Source organism: Mustela putorius, unplaced genomic scaffold, assembly GCF_011764305.1.
Source record: "Mustela putorius furo isolate JIRA1106 unplaced genomic scaffold, ASM1176430v1.1 tig00000151_pilon_pilon_pilon, whole genome shotgun sequence".
Lineage (NCBI taxonomy): Eukaryota > Metazoa > Chordata > Mammalia > Carnivora > Mustelidae > Mustela > Mustela putorius.
This window is the reverse complement of record NW_025421296.1, coordinates 7293635-7315135: the sequence shown is the minus strand read 5'-3', so window position 1 is coordinate 7315135 and position 21501 is coordinate 7293635. Positions and strand designations below refer to the sequence as shown.

At 43.1% G+C, this 21501-nt stretch overlaps 1 protein-coding gene across 3 annotated transcripts in view; it reads right to left on the bottom strand.

The window, feature by feature from the left end:
- CA8 (carbonic anhydrase 8) overlaps positions 1–20434 on the bottom strand; it is an 86906-nt gene extending 66472 nt beyond the window's left edge. For all 3 annotated transcript variants that reach the window (XR_001177247.2, XM_004778360.3, XM_013048900.1), the window contains exons 1-3: positions 20065–20434; positions 18719–18910; positions 6807–6931 (exon numbers count right to left, since the gene is read on the bottom strand). Coding sequence is in view for 2 of the 3 variants with exons in the window: in XM_004778360.3 (XP_004778417.1) it covers positions 6807–6931; positions 18719–18910; positions 20065–20164 (417 nt within the window). In the remaining variant the exon portion in view is untranslated. The remainder of the gene's footprint in view (positions 1–6806; positions 6932–18718; positions 18911–20064) is intronic.
- Positions 20435–21501: the final 1067 nt, after the last annotated feature.

Below are 21501 nucleotides of genomic sequence, written 5' to 3'. Positions count from 1 at the left end.
ACCTGGATGTGAGAGGGAGTTTCTGCAACTATGACCACAGAAAGGCCACAGCACAAAGTTCTAAATCCATCTGTCTTTCCATGAGGCTCAATTTACTAGCCCCATGGAAGAGCCCAAGATGCCAAATTATAATCATAATAATCATTTTATTGACGGTTTGTTCCTTTTTCTGATCAAAAGAAACTGAACACTCAAATTTTGAATCATTTCCTTTAGTTATCATCAGTGATAACTTGCCTTCCCTTTTCTTCTCCTAAAGTAGCCTCAATCCGAAGTATTAACTACCATGGCAAATAAAATCTCAACACTACCGTTGATTTTCCCAGTAAGAATTAGCTTTGGAAAGTGAAGGGGGGGGGAAGCACCCCTTAGAGAAATCAATTCACAGATCTTGTGTCGCCACTGTCACTTCCTAGATACACGACCCTGAGCTAGTCTCCTCCTCCAGACCTTGGTGAGCAGACTGGCAAAATGGGGGAGCTACACAATCCATTAAATCCACCCCAGTCCCCAGGGAGCAGCAAGGATTCCACCTTCATGACACCATGGTCTCGCAACCTCATGAAGCCACTGAGTTTTGTCCTCACATCCTGAAAAGCCAGGGTCCCATGCCATACAGCTTCACGATAATCCTATACAAGCTAGGACATGCCCGCCTCTGAATATGGGTGCATGCAGACAGAAAAGACCCTCACAGGGGTGTGGGGGGGAGGTAGGGACTGTTATGTTACCTCTTTCAATCTAGCCAATTAGAGAAAGGACCAACATTAAAGGGTAATTCTTTCTTAAATGGAATACTTAATTAAGCAAAATATCCCCTTCTCTACCCAGGCCATATACATTATGGCTTCCTGTAAGTTACCATGTAACCCTTAACCTTTTGGAGCTTCCAATTTTTCCTGTGTTAAAAAGGGAGTCTGGGGGCGCCTGGGTGGCTCAGTGGGTTAAAGCCCCTGCCTTCAGCTCTGGTCATGATCCCAGGGTCCCGGGATCGAGCCCTGCATCGGGCTCTCTTCTTCAGCAGGGAGCCTGCATCCTCTCTCTCTCTCTCTCTCTCTCTCTCTGCCTGCCTCTCTGCCTACTTGTGAGCTCTGTCGGTCAAATAAATAAATAAGATCTTTAAAAAAAAAAAAAAAAGTTTGCACTGGGTGAGCTTAAAGCCTCCTTTTGAAAACAGATTAACTGTGTATCTTATTTAATAAATAATAATAATGATTGTATATCTCATAGATCTAACCTCATCATGTTCTGTCACTGAAGTCAAACAAAGTCCGTGGAAGCCTCTAATTTGGAAGTGATTTCACAAACATGAAGCTCTACTTGAGCTATCCGTGGAAGCTCTACTTGAGCTATCCGTGGAAACAGTGTAACTTGAAATGATCCTCATTTCACTGTTACCTAGGCAAACTCTTCCTGGTATCTCCCCAGAGTATTAAGATAAACGAACACACGATAGATGTCTTTCAGTCAGGCAAATGCGCAAATGACCTGGGAGGCGGCAAATCAAAAGGCCAGACCATTTTTCCTGAAGGAAAATTTAAATGGCAGACACTGACAAGGAAAGAAAAATACAGGATCCCTGGAAGACCTGGCGGCTTGGAGGGTGGGGAATGCAATAGTCAGGACTGCCACTATTATTATGAGATGCACTGTTCACCCGGTTCTGTTGACCTCTTTTGCAACCAAGGCCAAGACTCTTCACAACTGAAGAATCCAGCTCTGCACAATCAAACTTACTTTTTCTTTTCTTTAAATATTTACCTAAACCATTCAACTTCCCATAAACCGCAGGTATGTGGGTGGCTCAGTTAACGCCAAGCCCTTTCAGAGTATGCAGACCAATGGCTGCTCTTTAAATATGTAATATAAAGATAAGAATCTGTCCTACAATATCCTCTTTTGTGGTAATCCACTCTCAAATTATAAACTTTTAGGCCCACAGAGCAAGAAAGTCAGACCCACCATGCAGGATCTCCTGCTGGTCTATGGGCAGGACCAGTGCCCATGACTTTCATTCACCTACAGTGAAATGAGAAAACAGAACTAACATACTGAGTTTCTTAATGCTAGAATCTGTTCAAGTTACAGGTCTATGTTTATCCTGAAACTGTATCCTTCCTACATTTAGCTAGTAAAGATGATCTCTCTATAAAATGATGGGGACAGCACAGTTAGTATGTTCTTATTCGGAAAAAATAAAACTTGACCACACTACTGGTTTCCCCATCCTCTAATTTCTTTTAAAGATTAATTTATTGGGGCCGGGGGTGGGGGGAGAAATCCAAGCAGACTCAGTGCTGAGCACAGAGCCCAACTTGGGGCTTAATCCCACAACCCCAAGATCATGACTTTAGCCGAAATCAAGAGTCTGATGCTTAACCGACTGAGCCACCCAGGCACCCCTAATATTTTTTTTATTTTATTGCTCCCACGTAAAATCTAAATGCCTGTGAAGCATTCTTCCATATCAGTATGAAAGTAGCAATTCATGTATAAAGATTAATCATAATTTCCAAGAGTTACACAGAACACAAAGTTAGGCTACCTCCAAGTCACAAAGAACCTGATGACAGTCTTCTCAGACAAGTGACAGAAACAGAATATACAGCCTGAAAAGTTGAATGTGAACATAAATACTCAGAAATTCTTCTATCAGTTAGATTTGTAACAAAAATTAAACAGGAATGGAGTAAATAACTTCAGTGGTATGGTGGATGCAACCAGAAGGACAAACACACAGGAATTAATTTGACTGGATCTCAGACTTCTCTTAAATCAACAACCTTCTACTGCTGCTGCTTTCTTGATTAAACATCAGGATGCAAAAGATCCACACACTAAGTGAAGGAATTCCAGCTGGTAGACAGGACTCAGACATTTGTAAGAATATAGTTAATACATGCACGCCCCTTAGGCTTTCAAGTAACAGGAAGAAAAACGCAGTACAATTTGTTTTGCTCTTGCTAAGGCGCTGTCATGTAAGCATAAATCTGCAGTATTAATAATAGAATTCAGGTTTAGAGGATAAAAGCATAGTGAGAACGTCAGATGCCATGGAAACTCGTGTGTTTCTCAAAAGTGAAAACTGCAAGAAGAAAAAACAGAAATGGCCTGCTTTATCCATCTTGCTTAGCTTAGGGTTGCCATTTAAATTGTTTAAAATCATAAACTGCTAATTTTTTAAATGATGTGGGTGCTGGCTACTAGTAGTAACAAAAATATATTCTGGGTTGTTTTTACTGTATTTATAATTTTAAAGAGTTGAGGGAGGTTGATGAATTTCTGGTAAAAGCCATTCCTGTGTTACACGTAATGGACATGATGAATATTTGTTTATAGGGTTTAGTAAGCCATCCATTTAAGTGTAAGTGAAATCGATACAAATGAAATCTGTTGGGGCACCTGGGCGGCCCAACCGGTTAAGTTTCTGACTCTTGGTTTCGGCTCAGGTCATGATCTCAGGAAGGTGGAATTGAGCACAGCACCAGGCTCCACGCTCAGCATGGAGTCTGCTTAAGAGTCTCTCTTCCTCCACCCCTCCTCCCTCCAATAAACAAATAAATCCTTAAAAACAAATTATGTATACATATGCAATTTAGAAATTAAAGTTAGTCCTGAAATGTAAATAAAAGATGGAAAGGGTCTTAAAACTTTTTAAATCACATACCCAAGAAGGTACCTACCTGATCCCCTCACTCTCCGCTATTCTATTGGCAAGGTGGCCCTTGTCTCTAAGGTGGCCCTTGAGGACAATTCAGGGCCAGAGAACCAGTGGCAAGTTACCTACCTATCTCCATGTAAGCCTTCTCATTCCCTCCTGGACTTAGTCTACGCTGCGTCTATCCCTTCTCTCTTTCAGCACACGCTGTGAATCCTCTCCTTAAAACCCAGCTCAGGGGCGCCTGGGTGGCTCAGTCAGTTAAACGTTTGCTTTCAGCTCACATCATGATCTCAGGGTCCTGGAAGTGGGCTTTGCGCTCAGTGGGGTGCCTGCTTCTCCCTCTCTCTCTGCCCCTCCCCACTGCTCATGCTCTCTCTCGCTCACTCTAATAACAAATAAAATCTTTAAAAAAAATAAAACCCAGCTCAGTATTCACAGCCTCCATTAAAACAAAGCAAAACAAAATAAAACAGAAAAAACGTGGCCTATAGATCACTCCCTCTACTTCTGCACAGCCCCCTACATTTATGCAACTCAGCGGGACAGAGCACTAAACAAACATCAGCTGATGATACAAGTATTTTCTCTAGGACAGAATCAGAGATAATCTGGGATAACAAAGAGTATAAATATTATTCATCACCTATTTTGGAAAAATTACAGCCAGTAATTCCATTATCCCAAATATAAATATTTCTGCAGAAACAAAGCCTATCAGAATTTCATCTTCACTCAAAACAAACCATTACCTGTGTTTAATGGACCAGAGCAGTTAAAATGCCACCAAGTAACAGGACCAGTCTGAACATGTGGCCTGGAAATTCTATTTGACCACAGAACAAAAAGCTCAGACCACTGACTCGTTTAATCTAATTAAGCATTCCCAAAGCTATAAATTCTGCATGTCGCAAGCAGGGCTGCTAAATTTTCATCCGGAAGTTGTTGCCTATCCAGTTACTCCCATCTCTCCCCCAATTTTTTATAGTACAAGTGGGTCTTTAAAAACTGGTTGACAGGAAATGATGAAACAGTCCTTTAAACCCAAAGCAGCCCTGCCCGTCCGTGTCTCCCAGTCCCTGACTCTGCCCACTGCTACCCTGCAGGTCCAGCTGTTTTGGACTGTTTTGTGTCCACTTTCCTCTCTGATGCCTCCTGGTGTGTGCTTTTCCTTCTCATGGTGGGTGAGGACAGTGCAGTAGCCAGACATGACACAGAGACAAGGCAGAACCGTATTCACACAGCAGAGGAGAGATGATGTCTGTAGGTACTGAGAAAAAAAGTCCCTAGGATGGTAACATATGAAGACCTGATCTTCCCCGTCAAGGTCTTAATCACAGCCACAAGGCCATAGTCACATACTCAGGTGATCTGCAGCTTACTACAACCATTTTCCCTTCACCATCCTCCTTCAAACACTTAAATATTTAACTTTTAAGACTCAAGTCTTGGGGTGCATTGGTGGCTCAGTCACTTAAGCAGCTGCCTTTGGCTCAGGTCATGATCCCAGGGTCCTGGAATCAAGTCCCTCCTCAGGCTCTCTCCTCAATGGGAAGCCTCCTTCTCCCTTGCCCCTGTTCATGCTCTCTTCTCTCTCAAATAAATAAGTAAAATCTTAAAAAAAAAAAAAAAAGGCATTTGAGTCTTTTTTAATGAAAGGCATACCCTGAGATTCCTAAGGCACTTTTTAAAAATTACAATTAAATATGGAGAAATACTTCCTCTACCTTGATTCTGTGAAATAAATGTATCACTAATAGGAATTATACAGCAGTAATTTCCAGTCACTGAAGTGGGACTAGACACAGAATCTAGCCATCTTCAATACCATACCTAAGGGTATGGGCAGTTAGCAACAACAGAGAAGGAAGACTGACACCCCAGCAGCCTCCAAAATATACTGTTATGTGCCACTGACATGCTGTTTTCTGGAGACATCTGGGGGTCCTTATAGGAAAACACAGAAACAAGACCTGGACCAATGGCAACATTGTCTGAAGTTCACCAACATGGGCTGTCTCTGATGTATCCAGCAGTGGACTAAATGACGGGTGTAAAGAGAAGATGAGGGGGAGACTTTTCTTCAGGAACTATCTTAGTCAACGTTAAGTCATTACGACAAACGACCACCGCTAGAGTGGCTTACACAACATTTATTTCTCACAGTTCCAGAGGTTGAATGATCCAAGATCAAGAGGCTGGCAGAACTGACATCTGGTGAGGACCCACTTCCTGGATTGTAGGCAGCCATCTTCTTGTCTGCCCTCACATGGCAATGAGCAGGGAAGAGCAAGTTCTCTCTGGACTCTCATAAGGACACTAATTCCATTCATGAGGACTCCACCCTGGAGACCTCATCTAACCCTAATTACATCCCAAAGGCCCCACCTCCTAATTCCATCATAGTCAACATACAACTGGGGGGTGGGGGAGGCATCAACATTTTGGTCCATAACAGGAACCCACGGAATCAGTGAGAAAGACGCCGCAGACACTAAAGTTCACAGTCAAGGAGTGCCATGGCAACAATCTATTAAGTTCACTGGGCACACAGAAGAGGGAGCAATGTATTCTGCTTAGGGAATAGACTCAGAAAATGTCCCATGAAAGAAATAATACTTCAACTAAGTTGGAAAAAAGAGTAGGAATTGACTAAGGGAAGTAAAAAGGGACTTCTTCAGACAAAAGAATGACTCTTTAAAAATCTCTCTCTCTCTAATTGCCTGGGGTGAATAAATCCAACTTACCAATTTCAATCAGAGGCAAACCAGACTTTTGACTAATGTTGAGGTTTCTCTAACTCTGCTGGTTTTCAGTTTATCATCTATTTGTAGCATCTACAAAAATGACTTACTGAATTTGCAAAGGCAGCAGAATTTTTAGAACAGTAACAATACCGAAATGAAACCTAGTAGTGTAAATTACCTTTATAGTCAATCACCTGTGTGCACTCTCCAAGCTCACCAAAGTTGATGGTAAATGCCATTTGCTGCCCAAGCATACACTTTCTTAAGTGCTTTGTTATTTTACTATAAATTGATAAAATTTAAATGGTATACACCTACTTCTAGACTCAACCATTCTCAGTAAGTCGCTGAATATTTTACATAAACAATAAGAGTTTTACAAGATGATTTGTTATTCTTACCTCCATGGGAAAGGCTTTGAAATTAACTGTGTGCTCAGAACCACGCTGGTTTTCTCGCCCCCAATGAAATCTAACTTCATACAGTTCAAATTCATGCCCTTGAGGCAATGGACCTCCTGATAGAACTGAAAAAAGAAAGTAAGTTCTGTTTAATTAACAGAAAACATATTCATCAGTACAGTAGAACACTTTAGCATAAACACGGGGGACATTTTTTGCCAGAAAGCTCTCATGAGTTCTATAAATTAAATTCAGATAGCCAAAATGAGAAATATATTCTAACTGGGGGAAGCATTTACACTATCACACTGATACCATTTAAAGACTATAAAATACATGGTAATATTGCATCCCATCAACTTCCTGTGTGTTTCAGATAAAGGAGTAGACAAAGAAAACACAGATTACCTATTCTCCCTGAGACTCGCACTTAGCACTGCTCAGGAGACAAGGACAGGGTTTGCGTCTCACACTGACCAGTACTTTGCTACCAAACAATCGATCATTTATATCTTGTTTACAGATCATCCTTTTGTACCATACTGTCAACTTAGAGAGTAAGTACAAGCTAATAAAATTACCTATTAAAAGAATGTTTACACCAATGTGATTTTTTGACAACAAAATCACACTTAAAAAGCTATTTACAATGTAATACCACAGAAATGCAAGTGAAGTAAAATTATAATAAAATATTAACATGATTTAAAATTTTGGGGCACCTGGGTGGCTCAGTGGGTTAAGTTTCTGCCTTCAGCTCAGGTCATGATCTCAGGGTCCTGGGATCAAGCCCCGCATCCGGCTCTCTCTGCTCAGCAGGGAGCCTGCTTCTCCCCCGTCCTCTCTGCCTGCCTCTCTGCCTACTTGTGATCTCTGTCTGTCAAATAAATAAATAAATAATAAAATAAAATTTTAAGACCTTTAAAATGTTAACATTTGGGGGAAAAATACTAACATTTGTTTCACAGGGCCTGGTCTCTATTTCTCATTTCTGTATAGGACCCAGAACTTTGTCCCAAACAGGAGCACTCTAAAGGATGATGAAAAATACACCTGTGTAAGAACCGGTCTTGAAACAACAAAACACTTTCCTTAGTTTAAACACACCCTGACGTTGTAGAGGAAAATTTTATTCATCACAAATGGCCAATTTTGACACAAATAAAGACTGTCCATATTTTTCCTATAAAAACTGTCAATTCTAGGTGCACCTGGGTGGCACAGTTGGTTAAGCGTCCGACTCTTGGTTTCAGGGCAGGTCCTGATCTCAGGGTCCTGGGATCCAGCCCCGTATTGGGTTCCCCACTTAGCATGGAGTCTGCCTGAGATGAGCTCTCTCTCTCCTTCTCCCTCTGCCCCTCCCGCTCATGTTTTCTCTCTCTCTCTAAAATAAATAAATAAAATCTTCTTAAAAAAACCATTATTCTAAATGATATCAGCTAAGAATTAAAAGTTTTTTTAGTCAAGAAGTTGACAAAATTTATCTCCTCTCCCAAGAAGCAGTCCCTGAAAGAAAGGAGCATTCACACTTGGGCCAGCTTGTGGAGGAACAGTAGTGCCCAAAGCTGAGTGCCACACAGAGGGACAGGCCCACTGTCCATCCGTACCCTAAACCTCAGTGGAGAGGAAAGGGAATTGATGCAGCAATATTTATTTGTTTGCCTGGTTCATCATCTAATTACTTGTTCCAAAAGAATTTAAGGCTTCTTACATCAAGTACCTGTCATCCAGCCAGAAGGCATAAATTAGAAAGAAGAGCAAAGGGAAAACAAAGACAGAGAGGGAAAACAGATGGAGACGGGAGGCTCCCGCTCAAATGAAAGTCATGAAGTCCTTACGAAAAGCACCCTATGCATTTGGTTCTATGCTTTTTGCCACCTCAAAGAAGAAAAAGAGCAGCAGCAGCAAAACACAATTATAATTTTCCTTTCCGGCGGAAAAGAAGTGAGACACATGACCTTTAGGACGATACTATCTCACATGGGTTTTATGTTTTCTTCATGTCTGGTCTTGTAAGTTGTACAGCAAATTGTAGAGGCACCTGGGTGGCCCAGTCAGTTAAGCGTCCAACTCCTGGTTTCACCTCAGGTTGTGAGCTCGGGGTCGTGAGATCAAGCCCCGTGTCAAGCACCGCGTCAGGCTCCGTGCTCAGTGTGGAGTCTGCTTGAGATTGTCCCTCTCCTGGCCCCTTCTGCTTATTCTATCTCTTTCTTCTGTGAAATAAATAAATCTAAACAAAACAAAACAAAACTGGAGGGGTCAGTATCACCTTCCCAATGAATAGGGTCGAGAAAAGGTAACTGGGACAGGTGAAGTGTGATGTGCCCCAGGCACCCAGCTAGCCAGCTCCAGGAGCCTGGAACTCGGACCTTCTGACCCACGTCTCACACTGAGACAGGACAGGGAAATCCACATCTCTGCGTCTGTGAGCTGGAACTAAAAAAACCAATGAGTTCTTTAAGCCTGGATTTCTAAACTGCAGTCCATCCTTTGAGTACTACACCTCATCCTATTTCGCAAAACAATTTTAAAAAAATGTAAACACGTGGATCACAAAGGTTTCCAGATATCCCAAACGGCAGAGCAAGTGCAGGGCATCTTCTCCAACAAGCACCCACGCTGTGGATGAAACCCTTGTATTCCAACCAGCCATGCCCCAGTTTGGGCATAACCTCAAAAATCGCTCCTTTCCCCCTGGCTGCCCGATGTTGGTCTTAAGAAAAACCAGGAAGGAAGTCTGGACTGTACCCACTCCCAAAGGTGGAATGTAACCCCCTCCCAAACCAAAAAGAATACATGGGGGATAGCTTCTTTTGACATACTCCGGCCACACTCCGGCCCTCATCACCAGAACTCCAAAACACCCCTCACCAGGGCAGTGAGAGCCTGATCTGAGGGGTGGGAGCCAGTTCCCTAACACTTTACTATCTACTATCTTTTTTTTTTAACACTTTTTAAAAAAGATTTTATTTATTTGAGAGAGATAAAGACGGAGATAGTGAAGAGAGAGCACAGCAGGGAGGAGAGGAAGAAGCAGGCCCCTAAGTGGGGAGCCAGGTGTGGGACCGGATCCCAGCACCCCAGGATCATGAATGGAGCCAAAGGTCACCACTTAACTGACCAAGCCATTCAGGGGCGCCCCTAACACTACTTTCAACAGAAGGTGGAAACTGTCTTAAAGAAGGCTTAACTCCATGCTGCAGAGGAAAAAGAAAGGGCAGCATTGTGCCAGGAAGCTCATGTAGCCCAGAAAAGAGGATTTATAAAATCTTTCCCCCAAACTTCTTCCTAGGGTATGTGCACACACAAGGGCGTGGTATTTCTGAGCCTGGGGAGTGCCGTCTACCAAGGCTTTCCTCTAGAAACGGAGATAAGTGACCTTGACAGTGAATTCAGGGCACCAAAATACAACGCCCATCTGATGGATGCCCAGGATTTCTTTCCTAAGAACCAAGCCTTCAGCTTAGAACTTGATGACAGAGCTGCTATTTTAAATGCCCTAGAAACTCAAACGGCACCAGTTTATGTGTGGATGGGGACCAGCTCCAAGCCCACAGGGCTTCATTTACTTATCCTTTCAACTAATATTTTTATACCAGGGACCACATTAAATGCTTAAGATACACCAACTCTGCTAAAACCGACAGAATTCACTACCCTTGAGAATCTTACATTTTGTTAGAGGGAAATGAAAATTCACCCATTTATGGAGGTCAGTGCTTTGCTGAACGGTATGTGGTCAGCCCCTAGCAGATTTGTTAGCTGTGATGCCATTATGTTCAATAAAATCATGATGAAATAAGACCCTCACAGGTCTTACACTCTATCAGGTTGAAAATAAACACCAAGAAGGGAAGCATTCAGCCGGGGCCTGGTCCCCAGGAAGAAATGACAAGGACACAGCTTCCAGCCATCAGCCAAGGCTCTGGGTACCAGTCACTCTTGCTGCAGATGAATAATCCAAAGTTAAACCACACTCAAATCACATGGCTGTACAAAGCCATAAAAAATAACAGAATACTGAATTAAGAATTTTATGAGGGGCTGGCTAAAAGCATTACCTGTTCATCCCCTAAGAATGCTAGCATTGATAGACTAAAAATAAATAGTCTCTCTGTTTTACCCACTTGGCAACATCCTCTTAAAGCATTATTCTCCTTTTTCCCAGCTTATTTTTTTAATAAGGAAACTACTCATACCAAAAGGGGTACACTTTTCCTATATTTATGAGTATCAAATTTTGATAAGTGACATTTTGTCACCATGTGGCAGATTTATCAGTTGTGATGTCATTATGTTCAATAAAATTACAATGAAACAATGTGAGAGTCCCACTGATGACACCCTGCATTTCCTTAGAATAACACACCTGCAGAAAGAATGGAAAATAAACTGATGCCATTGCCACTAGCTGCTTTTTCTTTAATGCTCTTTAACAGGCACAGCTATTATGCTTGTACATATAAAAAGAGTTCCTCTCAGAAACCTCTGCAAAATCTGAGAAACCCATAAAGGCATGATATATATGCATTTACCTAAATCTAGCTAAGCTTCCACAAGCCATTGCAGAAAACGAATTTGCCAGAGAGGTCAAAGGCTTAGCCTCCCTCATTTGAGTTCAACTCGCCTTTTAAGATGGACTCCTTGCCCAGCCCTGTGTTGCCCCCCAAAGGATGTAAAAAGGAGAACACAGTCTCATGCCGGAGGGGTATTCTCAGTGTTTAAGAAACAATGCTCCCATTTAAACGTGAGATGCAGGAAAGGCACCCAGCAAGGGCCATGCCAGAACCAAGGGGGCATCAGAAAGTCAGAAAAGACTTTACAGAGGAGATCACTAAGCAGAGTCTGGAAGAGGAAGCAAAGAGAATTGAGTAAGAGCATTCCAAGCAGAGAGAAGGGAACAAGAAAGGACTGAGTCTATTCCAGGAGAATAAAGGTTAGGCTCCCAAGATGTGAGCACCAGGAGGGGAACTGTAGGCTATGCCTATGAACTGGGAGGTTATTATGGAGGGAATCACCAATAGCTTTTAAGTAGAAGACTAGTAAAATATTACTTCCATACCTTTGTGAACAGTGGACCAGCAAAGAGCAAGCCTGACCAGCTGACTGTTATAACTCAGGCACAGATAGTGAGGTCTGGAGACAGAGTCCTTCCCAGCCCTGCTGTGTCCCCAGCACAGAGGGAAGCTGTTAACTGCTGTGTCCCCCAATGGATCTAGACCCAAACAGTTCATTCTCAACGGGTCTAAAGATTTTATAACCTCAGTTTGACTTTTAAGGAATCCAAAACGTATTCGCAAAACATTGCAAGAAGAGTATAAATTAGTTCTTCTAAAAAACATTTGAAATCTTGAAAGCAATAATTATTTTACTCCCTTTACCTTCTAACCTACAGTTTCACTTTATATTAAAGAATGAATATCGGGGTGCCTGGGTGGCTCAGTGGGTTAAGCCTCTGCCTTCAGCTCAGGTCATAATCTCAGGGTCCTGGGATCGAGCCCCACATCAGGCTCTCTGCTCAGCAGGGAGCCTTCTTCCCCCTCTCTCTCTGCCTGCTTCTCTGCCTACTTGTGATCTCTGTAAAATAAATAAATAAAATCTTAAAAAAAAAAAGAATGAATATCATCAGTTCTTAAGAGTGGGGGCAACATGGACAGTACAGAGAGGAGGCCAGTCAGCCTGGGTCTGCATAAGCAAAGGGAAGCAGATTAAGACAACTGTCCAAGTAATCCAAGACCCCCAAAGTTTGCTAACAGGTCAATCATAAAGAAATTCAACCCTGACATCTCATATAAGTAAACAATACAGAGCCACTGTCTAAGTGAAGACAATTTTAAGATGTTTTTGACAACCCCATATTTAAATCAGCAAGGCTATTAAGAAGCACTATAAAAAAAAGTCATGTTTTTGGGAAAAAAAAAGTATGATTTAATAATAAAAGTAATCTAGCCTAAATTTAATATTGAGAATTATAAAAGACCCAGAGGTAGAACTGTCTAATTAGGGTTTCTATAATAAGTTACAACAAAGGACACAAATGACCTATTCTGATTAGCAATTTCTCCCATACCAATGGTCCATTAAAAATGTCATTACCCTTGGGGCGCCTGGGTGGCTCAGTGGTTTGGGCTGCTGCCTTCGGCTTGGGTCATGATCTCAGGGTCCTGGGATCAAGCCCCGCATCGGGCTCCCTGCTCCGCAGGAAGCCTGCTTCCCTCTCTCTCTCTCTCTCTGCCTGCCTCTCGGCCTACTTGTGATCTCTGTCTGTCAAATAAATAAATAAAATCTCTAAAAAAAAAAAAATGTCATTACCCTTAACACACAGCTTGCAGTCAGATGGAATGATGTTCTATTGCAGAAGCTTGGCCAGTCTCACACTTTGTCAGGACTTAACTATTCAACCACTGAAGCTAGAAATCTACAGTTATATTTTTATGCTTAAGCTACTCTTTATACCACTGCAATATGTCTGATTTTCATTTGTGCACACTAACCATGGAGATTCCTGTACTACAATGATTCACCAGTTCGACAGAGAAATTAAATGATGGATGCGGCAGCCTTCATAACACTCTCCAAACTCCAGGAGATAACAGGACCCAGAATGTGATGCTTGGCTCAACTCCATGTCAGGAGGCACTCCGTCACCTCGAAATATGCTCAGAGCAGAGGCGGAAGCACAGTGACAGGACCCAAAGCGTGGTCCAGTCACAGGGGCTCCACCCCGGGGCATCCCTCCAATGGTTCCCTCCTCAGCGCTGGTCCACACACCCCATCGCCGACTTTCTGTGGATGGCATCTCAGAGACCTCCCTGTGCCCTCCCTGCCTTTCCACTGGCACTGCCAACACAGCCGCTCCCACTCTCTCCCAGATCCCATCTTACTCTGTATGGCCCGGTGAATTTTCCTGAAACATATTTTACAGAAGAAAAAAAAAGATTATACTCTTTAGGATTTGGTTCAGAATCCCTCATGAGCTTGCTCCAACACAGCCTCTTGATGTATATATTAACCTCATTTTCCATGAATCATTCTTTTCTTCCACATACACTTCAGGATTCTCTTTCCCTCATCCAAGGTCCAGACCTTCCCACAGCTGCATCCTTTTTGCTTATTGCCCTCTCTTCCCATATATTCCAATCTTCCCCATCCCAATGCTCTTCATGCTTCAGTGATCACTGCCAATGCCACCGCCTCTGCCCATCCTCCCCTCAAAATGGCAGCCAAAAATCACCTCTTCTGGTGTACCTATCTCACACAATCCACCACTGTAATCTTCCAAGGGCAGCTTGGGAGCCTGATTTCTATTTGCCTGACCCAAAGCAGGCAACACTTTGCAGAAGGTAAAACAAAGATTGCCACCTGCATCTGGCAAACCAGAGAAAACTGGTAAAAGAAACCAAAGCCTATTGCTAAGTGAAAGAAGTCAACATATGCTTCTAACTGTACGACATTCTGAAAAATGCAAAACTATGGTGATGGTAAAAAAGATCAATGGTTGCCAGATGGAGAGAGGAAGGGAAGAGTAGGTAGAGCATAGAGGATTTTTAAGATGATGGAACTATTCTGTAGGACAGTATAATGGTGGAGACATGTAATTACACATTTGTGGAAGCGCACAGAATGTACAACACCAAGAGGGAACCCTGATTTAAACTGTAAGATTTAGGTGATAATGATGTGTCAACACAGGTTCATCAACTGTTAACAAATGTACTACTCTTGTTTGACTCTTTGGCCTGGGGGTCAACAACCAGAATGTTGACAACTAGGAGTGAGCCACCACATCCCTTTCCCCAGAAAACTTAATAAACCAACAAAAGTTCCTTCTACAACATGGCCAGATCCTTACATAATCACATTACTGTGATGCCCACCAGATAGCAATCCCTGTCCACATGCACAGAGCTTCTAATCCAATTTTTAGACCCATCCCTAAATATGAACAAAGAGCCAAAGATAAGTAGACTTTGGAGAAAAACTCCCATCTAAAAGAGACCAAATAAATAAAAGAACCCAGAATAAACAGAGACATAGAACAGGAAAAAAAGAAAGACAGACAGACAGACGGACGGAAAACAATGGAGAAAGACTCTGCACTTAGGAAATAAACAGCAGAAGCTGTACTTGAATGACTAAGAAAAGTAGTATAAGCACAACTTTTTTAGAAGTTAGAACAGAAAGCAGAAGTTTAATGGGAAGACTAGAAGATGTAAGTTGAGGAAATCCACCGAGAAGCAGAAAAAAAGACAAAAACAGAGGAGTTATGAAAGAAGAAAATAAAGGAAAAACAGAAAATGTATCAATTACCTAATGTAAGAAAATTTCTAAGAAATGGAAGACACAATCATCCAAAAGCCCACCAAGCGTGCACCACAGAAACATACAAGGTAGCCAACCATGAGCCCTCACATGCCCTCCTTCTCAGTTACTGGAAGACGGACTATAGGAGGGAATAAACCAAGAAACCCCTGACATAAGGGATCAACCTCAAAAATGGCTGACAGCATCCAGGAAACATGGGCTCGCACAGGAGAGATAAGCAAAGGGACCTCGTGGGCATAAGGTCCAGGAGCTGCGGGTGATGGCTAGAGGGCAGGCCTAGAGATAAAGCAGGAGAAGGGAGAGGCCTCCAAAGGGACAGGGGAAAGACCAAGGTGAGGGAGGCAAGGACTTCTCGATGTAGCTCTGCCATTGCTCAGAGCCTGGAAATAAAATCATGACAGATAAAGTAAGAAATTAAATAAACAAAAATGCATTAACTCCAGGGGAGAAAAACACCACATTGTTCAGTAAAGGAAATAGATTGTAGTCTCAGCTGGAAACAACAACTACATGGTCATAATGATAAAAATACTGAGTACTAATTTAAAGAAAAATTGTAAGGGTGCCTGGGTGGCTCAGTTGGCTGAACGACTGCCTTCAGCTCAGGTCATGATCCTGGAGTCCCAGGATTGAGTCCTACATCAGGCTCCCTGCTCAGCAGGGGGTCTGCTTCTCCCTCTGACCTTCCCCTTCTCATGCTCGCTCTCTCTCTCTCAATCTCTCCTCTCTTTCAAATAAATAAATAAAATCTTTTAAAAAGAAATTGTTGGGGGGGGGGCACCTGGGTGGCTCAGTGGGTTAAGTGGCTGCCTTCGGCTCAGGTCATGATCTCAGGGTCCTGGGATGGAGTTCCATATCAGGCTCTCTGCTCAGCGGGGGTCTGCTTCCCCATCTCTCTCTGCCTGCCTCTTTGCCTGCTTGTGATCTCTCTCTCTCTGTCAAATAAATTAATAAATAAAATCTTTTTTAAAAATTTTTTAAATTTAAAAAAAAAAAGAAATTGTTGGGGTGTGTGGGTGGCTCAGCGGGTTAGGCCTCTGCCTTCAGCTCTGTTCATGGTCCCAGGGTCCTGGGATCAAGCCCCGCATCGGCCTCTCTGCTTGGCGGGGAGCCTGCTTCCTCCTCTCTGTCTGCCTGCCTCTCTGCCTACTTGTGATCTCTGTCTGTTAAATAAATTTTTTTAATTGTAATTTAAGTATACAGGGACAAAAGAGGGGCAAACCATAATGGGGGAGGGTAGTTAGAGACCAGCCTCATTTTCCGTAGCAGAGAGTTCACAGATATCTCACATGTCAAAGCAGGACCCTATGAACATACCCGTGAGGGATGGAGACAGGAGAAGTAGCTAAGAGTTCAAAGTGATTGTCACCAAGGCAAAAAGTTTTAGGTCGGGGATGGGGTCTCCCAAGGGCAGAGAGAAACAACATATAGCACCAGTCAAATTGTATATCCTATTTTGATAAAGATAACCCTTGATTAAATAAATGAAGGATAATGTGCTTGGGGCTTGCAGACTACTCCTTTGAGAAGCTTAAATATCCTAAAAAAGGGGGTACTTGGGTGGCTCTGTGGGTTAAGCCTCTGCCTTCGGCTCAGGTCATGATCTCAGGGTCCTGGGATCAAGCCCTGCATTGAGTTCTCTGCTCAACAGGGAGTCTGCTTATCCCTCTCCCTCTGCCTGCCTCTCTGCCTACTTGTGGTCTCTCTCTCTCTCTGTCAAATAAATAAACAAAATCTTCAAAAAAAAAAAAAAAATGGTCCACACATGGTATTTTTTTGCCCCTTGTATTTTAAGTTTGAGAAATACAGAAAAGGCAGAAACAACAAAGAAGACATTATTCCAGCAGCAGAAAAGAGACAGGGCTTCTAAAGGAGCAAGCTCTCCAAGGGGGCAGGAGTAAGGGGTCTGGAACATGTGTACTCAGATTAGGCTAGGACAGACAGAGAGCTCACCCCTGCTGGTCAGGGGTGAAGGAGGGAGGGACTGGAGTGCAAGGGGAAACCTTTTGGTTAGAGAGTCAAGGCACTGCTTAATAGTCTCTGTTTTGGGGATAAGTGAGCGGGCCAAGGGAAATCATCAATATTTGAGAAGGTACCAGAAGCAAATGTTAAATTCAATTTGATCAAGTAAGTTGGATCTTAGAGCAGAGAGTGTTCATACTCAGTCATTCCTCCATGCTTCCAGATTTCATAACTCTTCCATAACATCTTTATACTAATAGTTTAAATGACTGACTCTTCACTAAACTATGAATCCTCGAGAACAGTCTTAGCATTTGTATGTAACCCATATGCACTGACCACTGTGCCTGATGTGAAATGCATTTTTGTTCTATAGATATATAAATGTTTATCTCCAGAAACACAAAGACATCTCAACATACCAATACACATATATTACATTAATATGCTTTTTACAAACCATGACAGTCAGCACTTAATAATTTTACTGTGCAGTTTAAAAATAATACCTAATGTCCTTCATAGATAGCCTCTCCCCAAGAAAAGTTTTATTTAAGTTCAAATTTCCATCTGAAGCTGTCTCTCTTTGACCACATGTAACACCGAGAATCTGTTTGGGATGATGCCCATACTTTGACCCAAGTCAGATCATCAAGGAAGACTACATGAACCTATAACTAGCTCATGGGTTCTAAATTAAAGTTCAGGAACAGTCACAGTAAGTTTTAAAACAAAGATTCCATAGTTGGAAATCAATGCCTGCCCTGTCATATAATAAACCTAAAGACTTTAAGGTTTGAAATATGAGATTATTGATTCAGAATTAATTTTGAGTACAGGTGATCTCTGCTCATTAGTACTTCCTAGTATTTCAACATACTCTAATTTTATATTCTTTCCAAGAAAGAAATACAGCTATTCACTAAGAAAAGGATAATATTAATGCTAATTTTTTAAAAATTCTTCTTTCATCTCCCCTACATTTAAGCCAATTTCCTTGATAATTTCCAACACCTTTTCCATAAAACATTTCAAATCTACCTCAAACAGATTCAAAGAGGAGAGGAAGAGTTAGAAATAAGTAAATACAAACAAGAGTTCTGGTCATTCAAATCTTTTACTAAGTTTAGAGGATGTTTTTGATAGCTATTAAAATTCTTCTTGCCACATTAATATAGTAGAGAAAATTAATTTGAGAAGTCTATCTCAAAACCCATATTATGGCAATAAATCCCAATCTTTAGTTTTACAAAGCAATAAAACAGAGAATTACAATTTTCTGGATGAATTAAGCTAATGAACAATTTAGGACAAAATGCAGATTAGGACACCTGCACATGCTTTTCCATAAATCCCACAAAGTTTAAGTTGATCAACTAAGGTTGTTTCAGTAATATCATGTAACACAGAACAACCAAACTACCATCTCCATAATTTCATCCTTTTAGCTTCTCAAAAATTTTTTAGAAATAATTCCCAAAAAATAGCATTTTATAGTATAGTAAGCTATCCTGATAATGGTACTATGGTTAATTCTACCTTTAAAGTCATAGAAGCCAAATCAGCTCAGTAGCCTGTAAGAACTTCTAATTTACAAAGGCATGCAAAAGCATCTTCTAATATACCTGATTTTGACTTCAGGATAACCTGAATGGTATGTCCATCGTTGGTGACTTCGCAGTCCCGGCAGACCACATAATTTGGGGAGAGGCGGACATCCAGCAGTGAGGGGTCATATCTAGCTTCTCTTGAGTTTAAATTAATGGGGGACTGGTATTCCCCATTAGCATCAGGAAACACCAAGCCCCACTCAACACCTAAGCACAAAATAAAGCAAATTTAGAACAGGTTATAAAAAAGTTCCAATAAAATTCAACATGTAAAAGCTGATTTAGACACTGTTTATGATCCTTGACATTATTAAGGTTATGACTATTGTTTCTCTATAGATGAAAATATGGTAAAGGTGTACGAATTTCTGCGCTCATATTTTCAATGATTTAATACTATCAAATATCATGTACAAAGTACTGCACTAACAAAATATTCTGTCTTCGTCCACATATATATAATAATATGTAACTCTAGGAAATTTAGGTCACCTCGAAGTGATTGAAAAAGAATCAAGAGTTCCACAAAAATTTCCTCTGCTCATTAGTTCAATACATGCAGTCCCTGAGAAATACCTGAACTTCTGAACTTGCTTGACGAGAGCCAAAAACCATAAATCTAATGCTAGTGAATAAACCCCTCTTCTCAGAAATGCAAACACAGCAGTAGAGAAGTGGGCATATCCTCATATACCCACACCGCTCTTGTCCTACAATATATACATATATATTCGCTTGGCATGTTTTATAAAGTTAAAATTCCCCATTTGTTTCACCATCAGCTTCAGCGGTCAAATCTATTTCCATCTTCTGGGATAAATGCAGCCAACAAAACTTTTTTAAAAAGTCAACCCCTTCCGACCAAGCCCGCTGATTAGGCTAGAAATTTAGGACTTCTTTAGCAAGAATTGAACACCGTTCGCATCCTTCACGGAAAGACTAGCGGCGAGAAGGCTTTCTCCCCGCCGGGTCCTCACAGCAAGCAAGAACCGAGCAGTTTCGGTAAGACTGGGCGCCCAAGGTGCTGAGTAAAATGCAACGCAGCTCCCCGCCGGCACTCGGTGCACACAAGGGTTAGAGGCGCTGCGCAAGGCTGGCCCTCCGCGTGGCCGCAAGTGCCAACTGCTGCCCGGCAGGACCGACCGGCGCCCTGACGCGCGCAGGCGGCGGGCACTCTCGCTCTGCCTGGAGCCACTTCGGCCCCCAGTCGGGCCTGGGGAGCGGGAAAGCGACAGAGACGCACGTGGGAAAGAGGGGCCGCGGCGGTGCTGGGCGCGCGCGAGAGCCGCAGCCACTCGGCGGGACGCGCACGCGGCGGGGCGCGGGACCTCGGACAGCCCGCCCGACTCGCGGCCGGTTACCTTCTTCGTAGCCCCACTCCACCCCCTCCTCCTCCTCCTCTTCATCCTCCTCCTTCTCCGGGAAGGCGACGGAATCTTCGATGAAGCTCAGGTCAGCCATGGGGAAAAGGCCGTGGGTCCCCTCGGCGCTCTCGCCCGCGGAGCCCGCGGGGCAACAGAGAAGCGGGCAGGACTGGGAGTGGGCGCGCGTGGAGGTGGGAGGCCGGCCAGAAGTCCGTGGGGGTGTGAGCGCGCGCGTGGGGGTGTGAGCGCGCGTGCGGGCGCGGGGCGGACGCGGGCTGGGCCGGAGTTTTCGGGCGGCCGGGGCGGGGAGCGCGCGCCCCCCGAGTCCCGGCGGAGCGCGACGCGAGCCGTAGCTCCAGGAGCGGCAGTCGGCGGGTTATAAACCCGACCGGGGCGTGTCTGGTACGGGAGGATCCGCCCCCTTCGCTCCGCGGCCAGCAGGAAAAGGACCTGGAGCTACCGGCCCCACCAGGGAAACTGCGGAAGCCCGGTTGCCCTACCTGTGGGGTGCGCTCCCTACTGCCGGCTCTCCCATGCTTACCTTCCAGAAGCCCGCGAGTCGCCCAAGGACCCCCGTGTGTAGGCCCTAGACCCGGGGCTTTCTACCTTATTTACTTTCGGCTTTACTGCAGGAAATACAAAAAGAAAAAGAAAAAGAAAAAAGCGGAGGTGGGGGCTTCAGGAAGGAGAGAGATTAATAGCTATGCGTAAAGGACACGGCTGGGAAGACCGTAAGAAATTTCCCACTCTGGTCTACGGCCATACCACCCTGAACGCGCCCGATCTCGTCTGATCTCGGAAGAAGTTTCCCACTCTGAATTTTTATTATTGGCTATTTACTTTATCGTCGTCCTTAAAGGACGGTGGAAAGTTGAAATGGAAAAATTTCCAAGGAACTTGTAGTTCCTAAAACACATAAGACAAAAATGTTTCAATCGAGATAAACAGATGTGATTTGGGGATTCCCCCCCCCCCAAAAAATTATCTCAAAGGCAATTACAAGCAATAAAGAAAGGGTATTTGGTTTTAGTTTCAGAGTCTGGGGTGCTGCTGCAGGAACAGCTTGACCTGTACACAGCTCCCAAACGCCTAATGAAATCGTGTAAATAATGAAATGCACACATTGCATAACAAACAGAACTTTCCTGATCTAAAGAGGTAGCATTGTTACCTCTAAAACATGCTTCCCAAAGACTTAATGCCCTAAGAGCCCCGTGTTTCAATGCGTTTGAAAAGCCCCAGTTTATAACCCCTGACCAGATTAACTCCGCGTTTTTAGAGGCTCAGATTTGGACCTCAAGCAGAATATGTTTTTATAAGCCCAGTGCACGTACCGCAACGTCTGTTAGCAGTTTGAATTGCCGGTTCTTAAATCATCTCATCTTTATGAATGCTTCATTCCTCATAGGATGGAGAGGCTCCTTCTGGGGATTT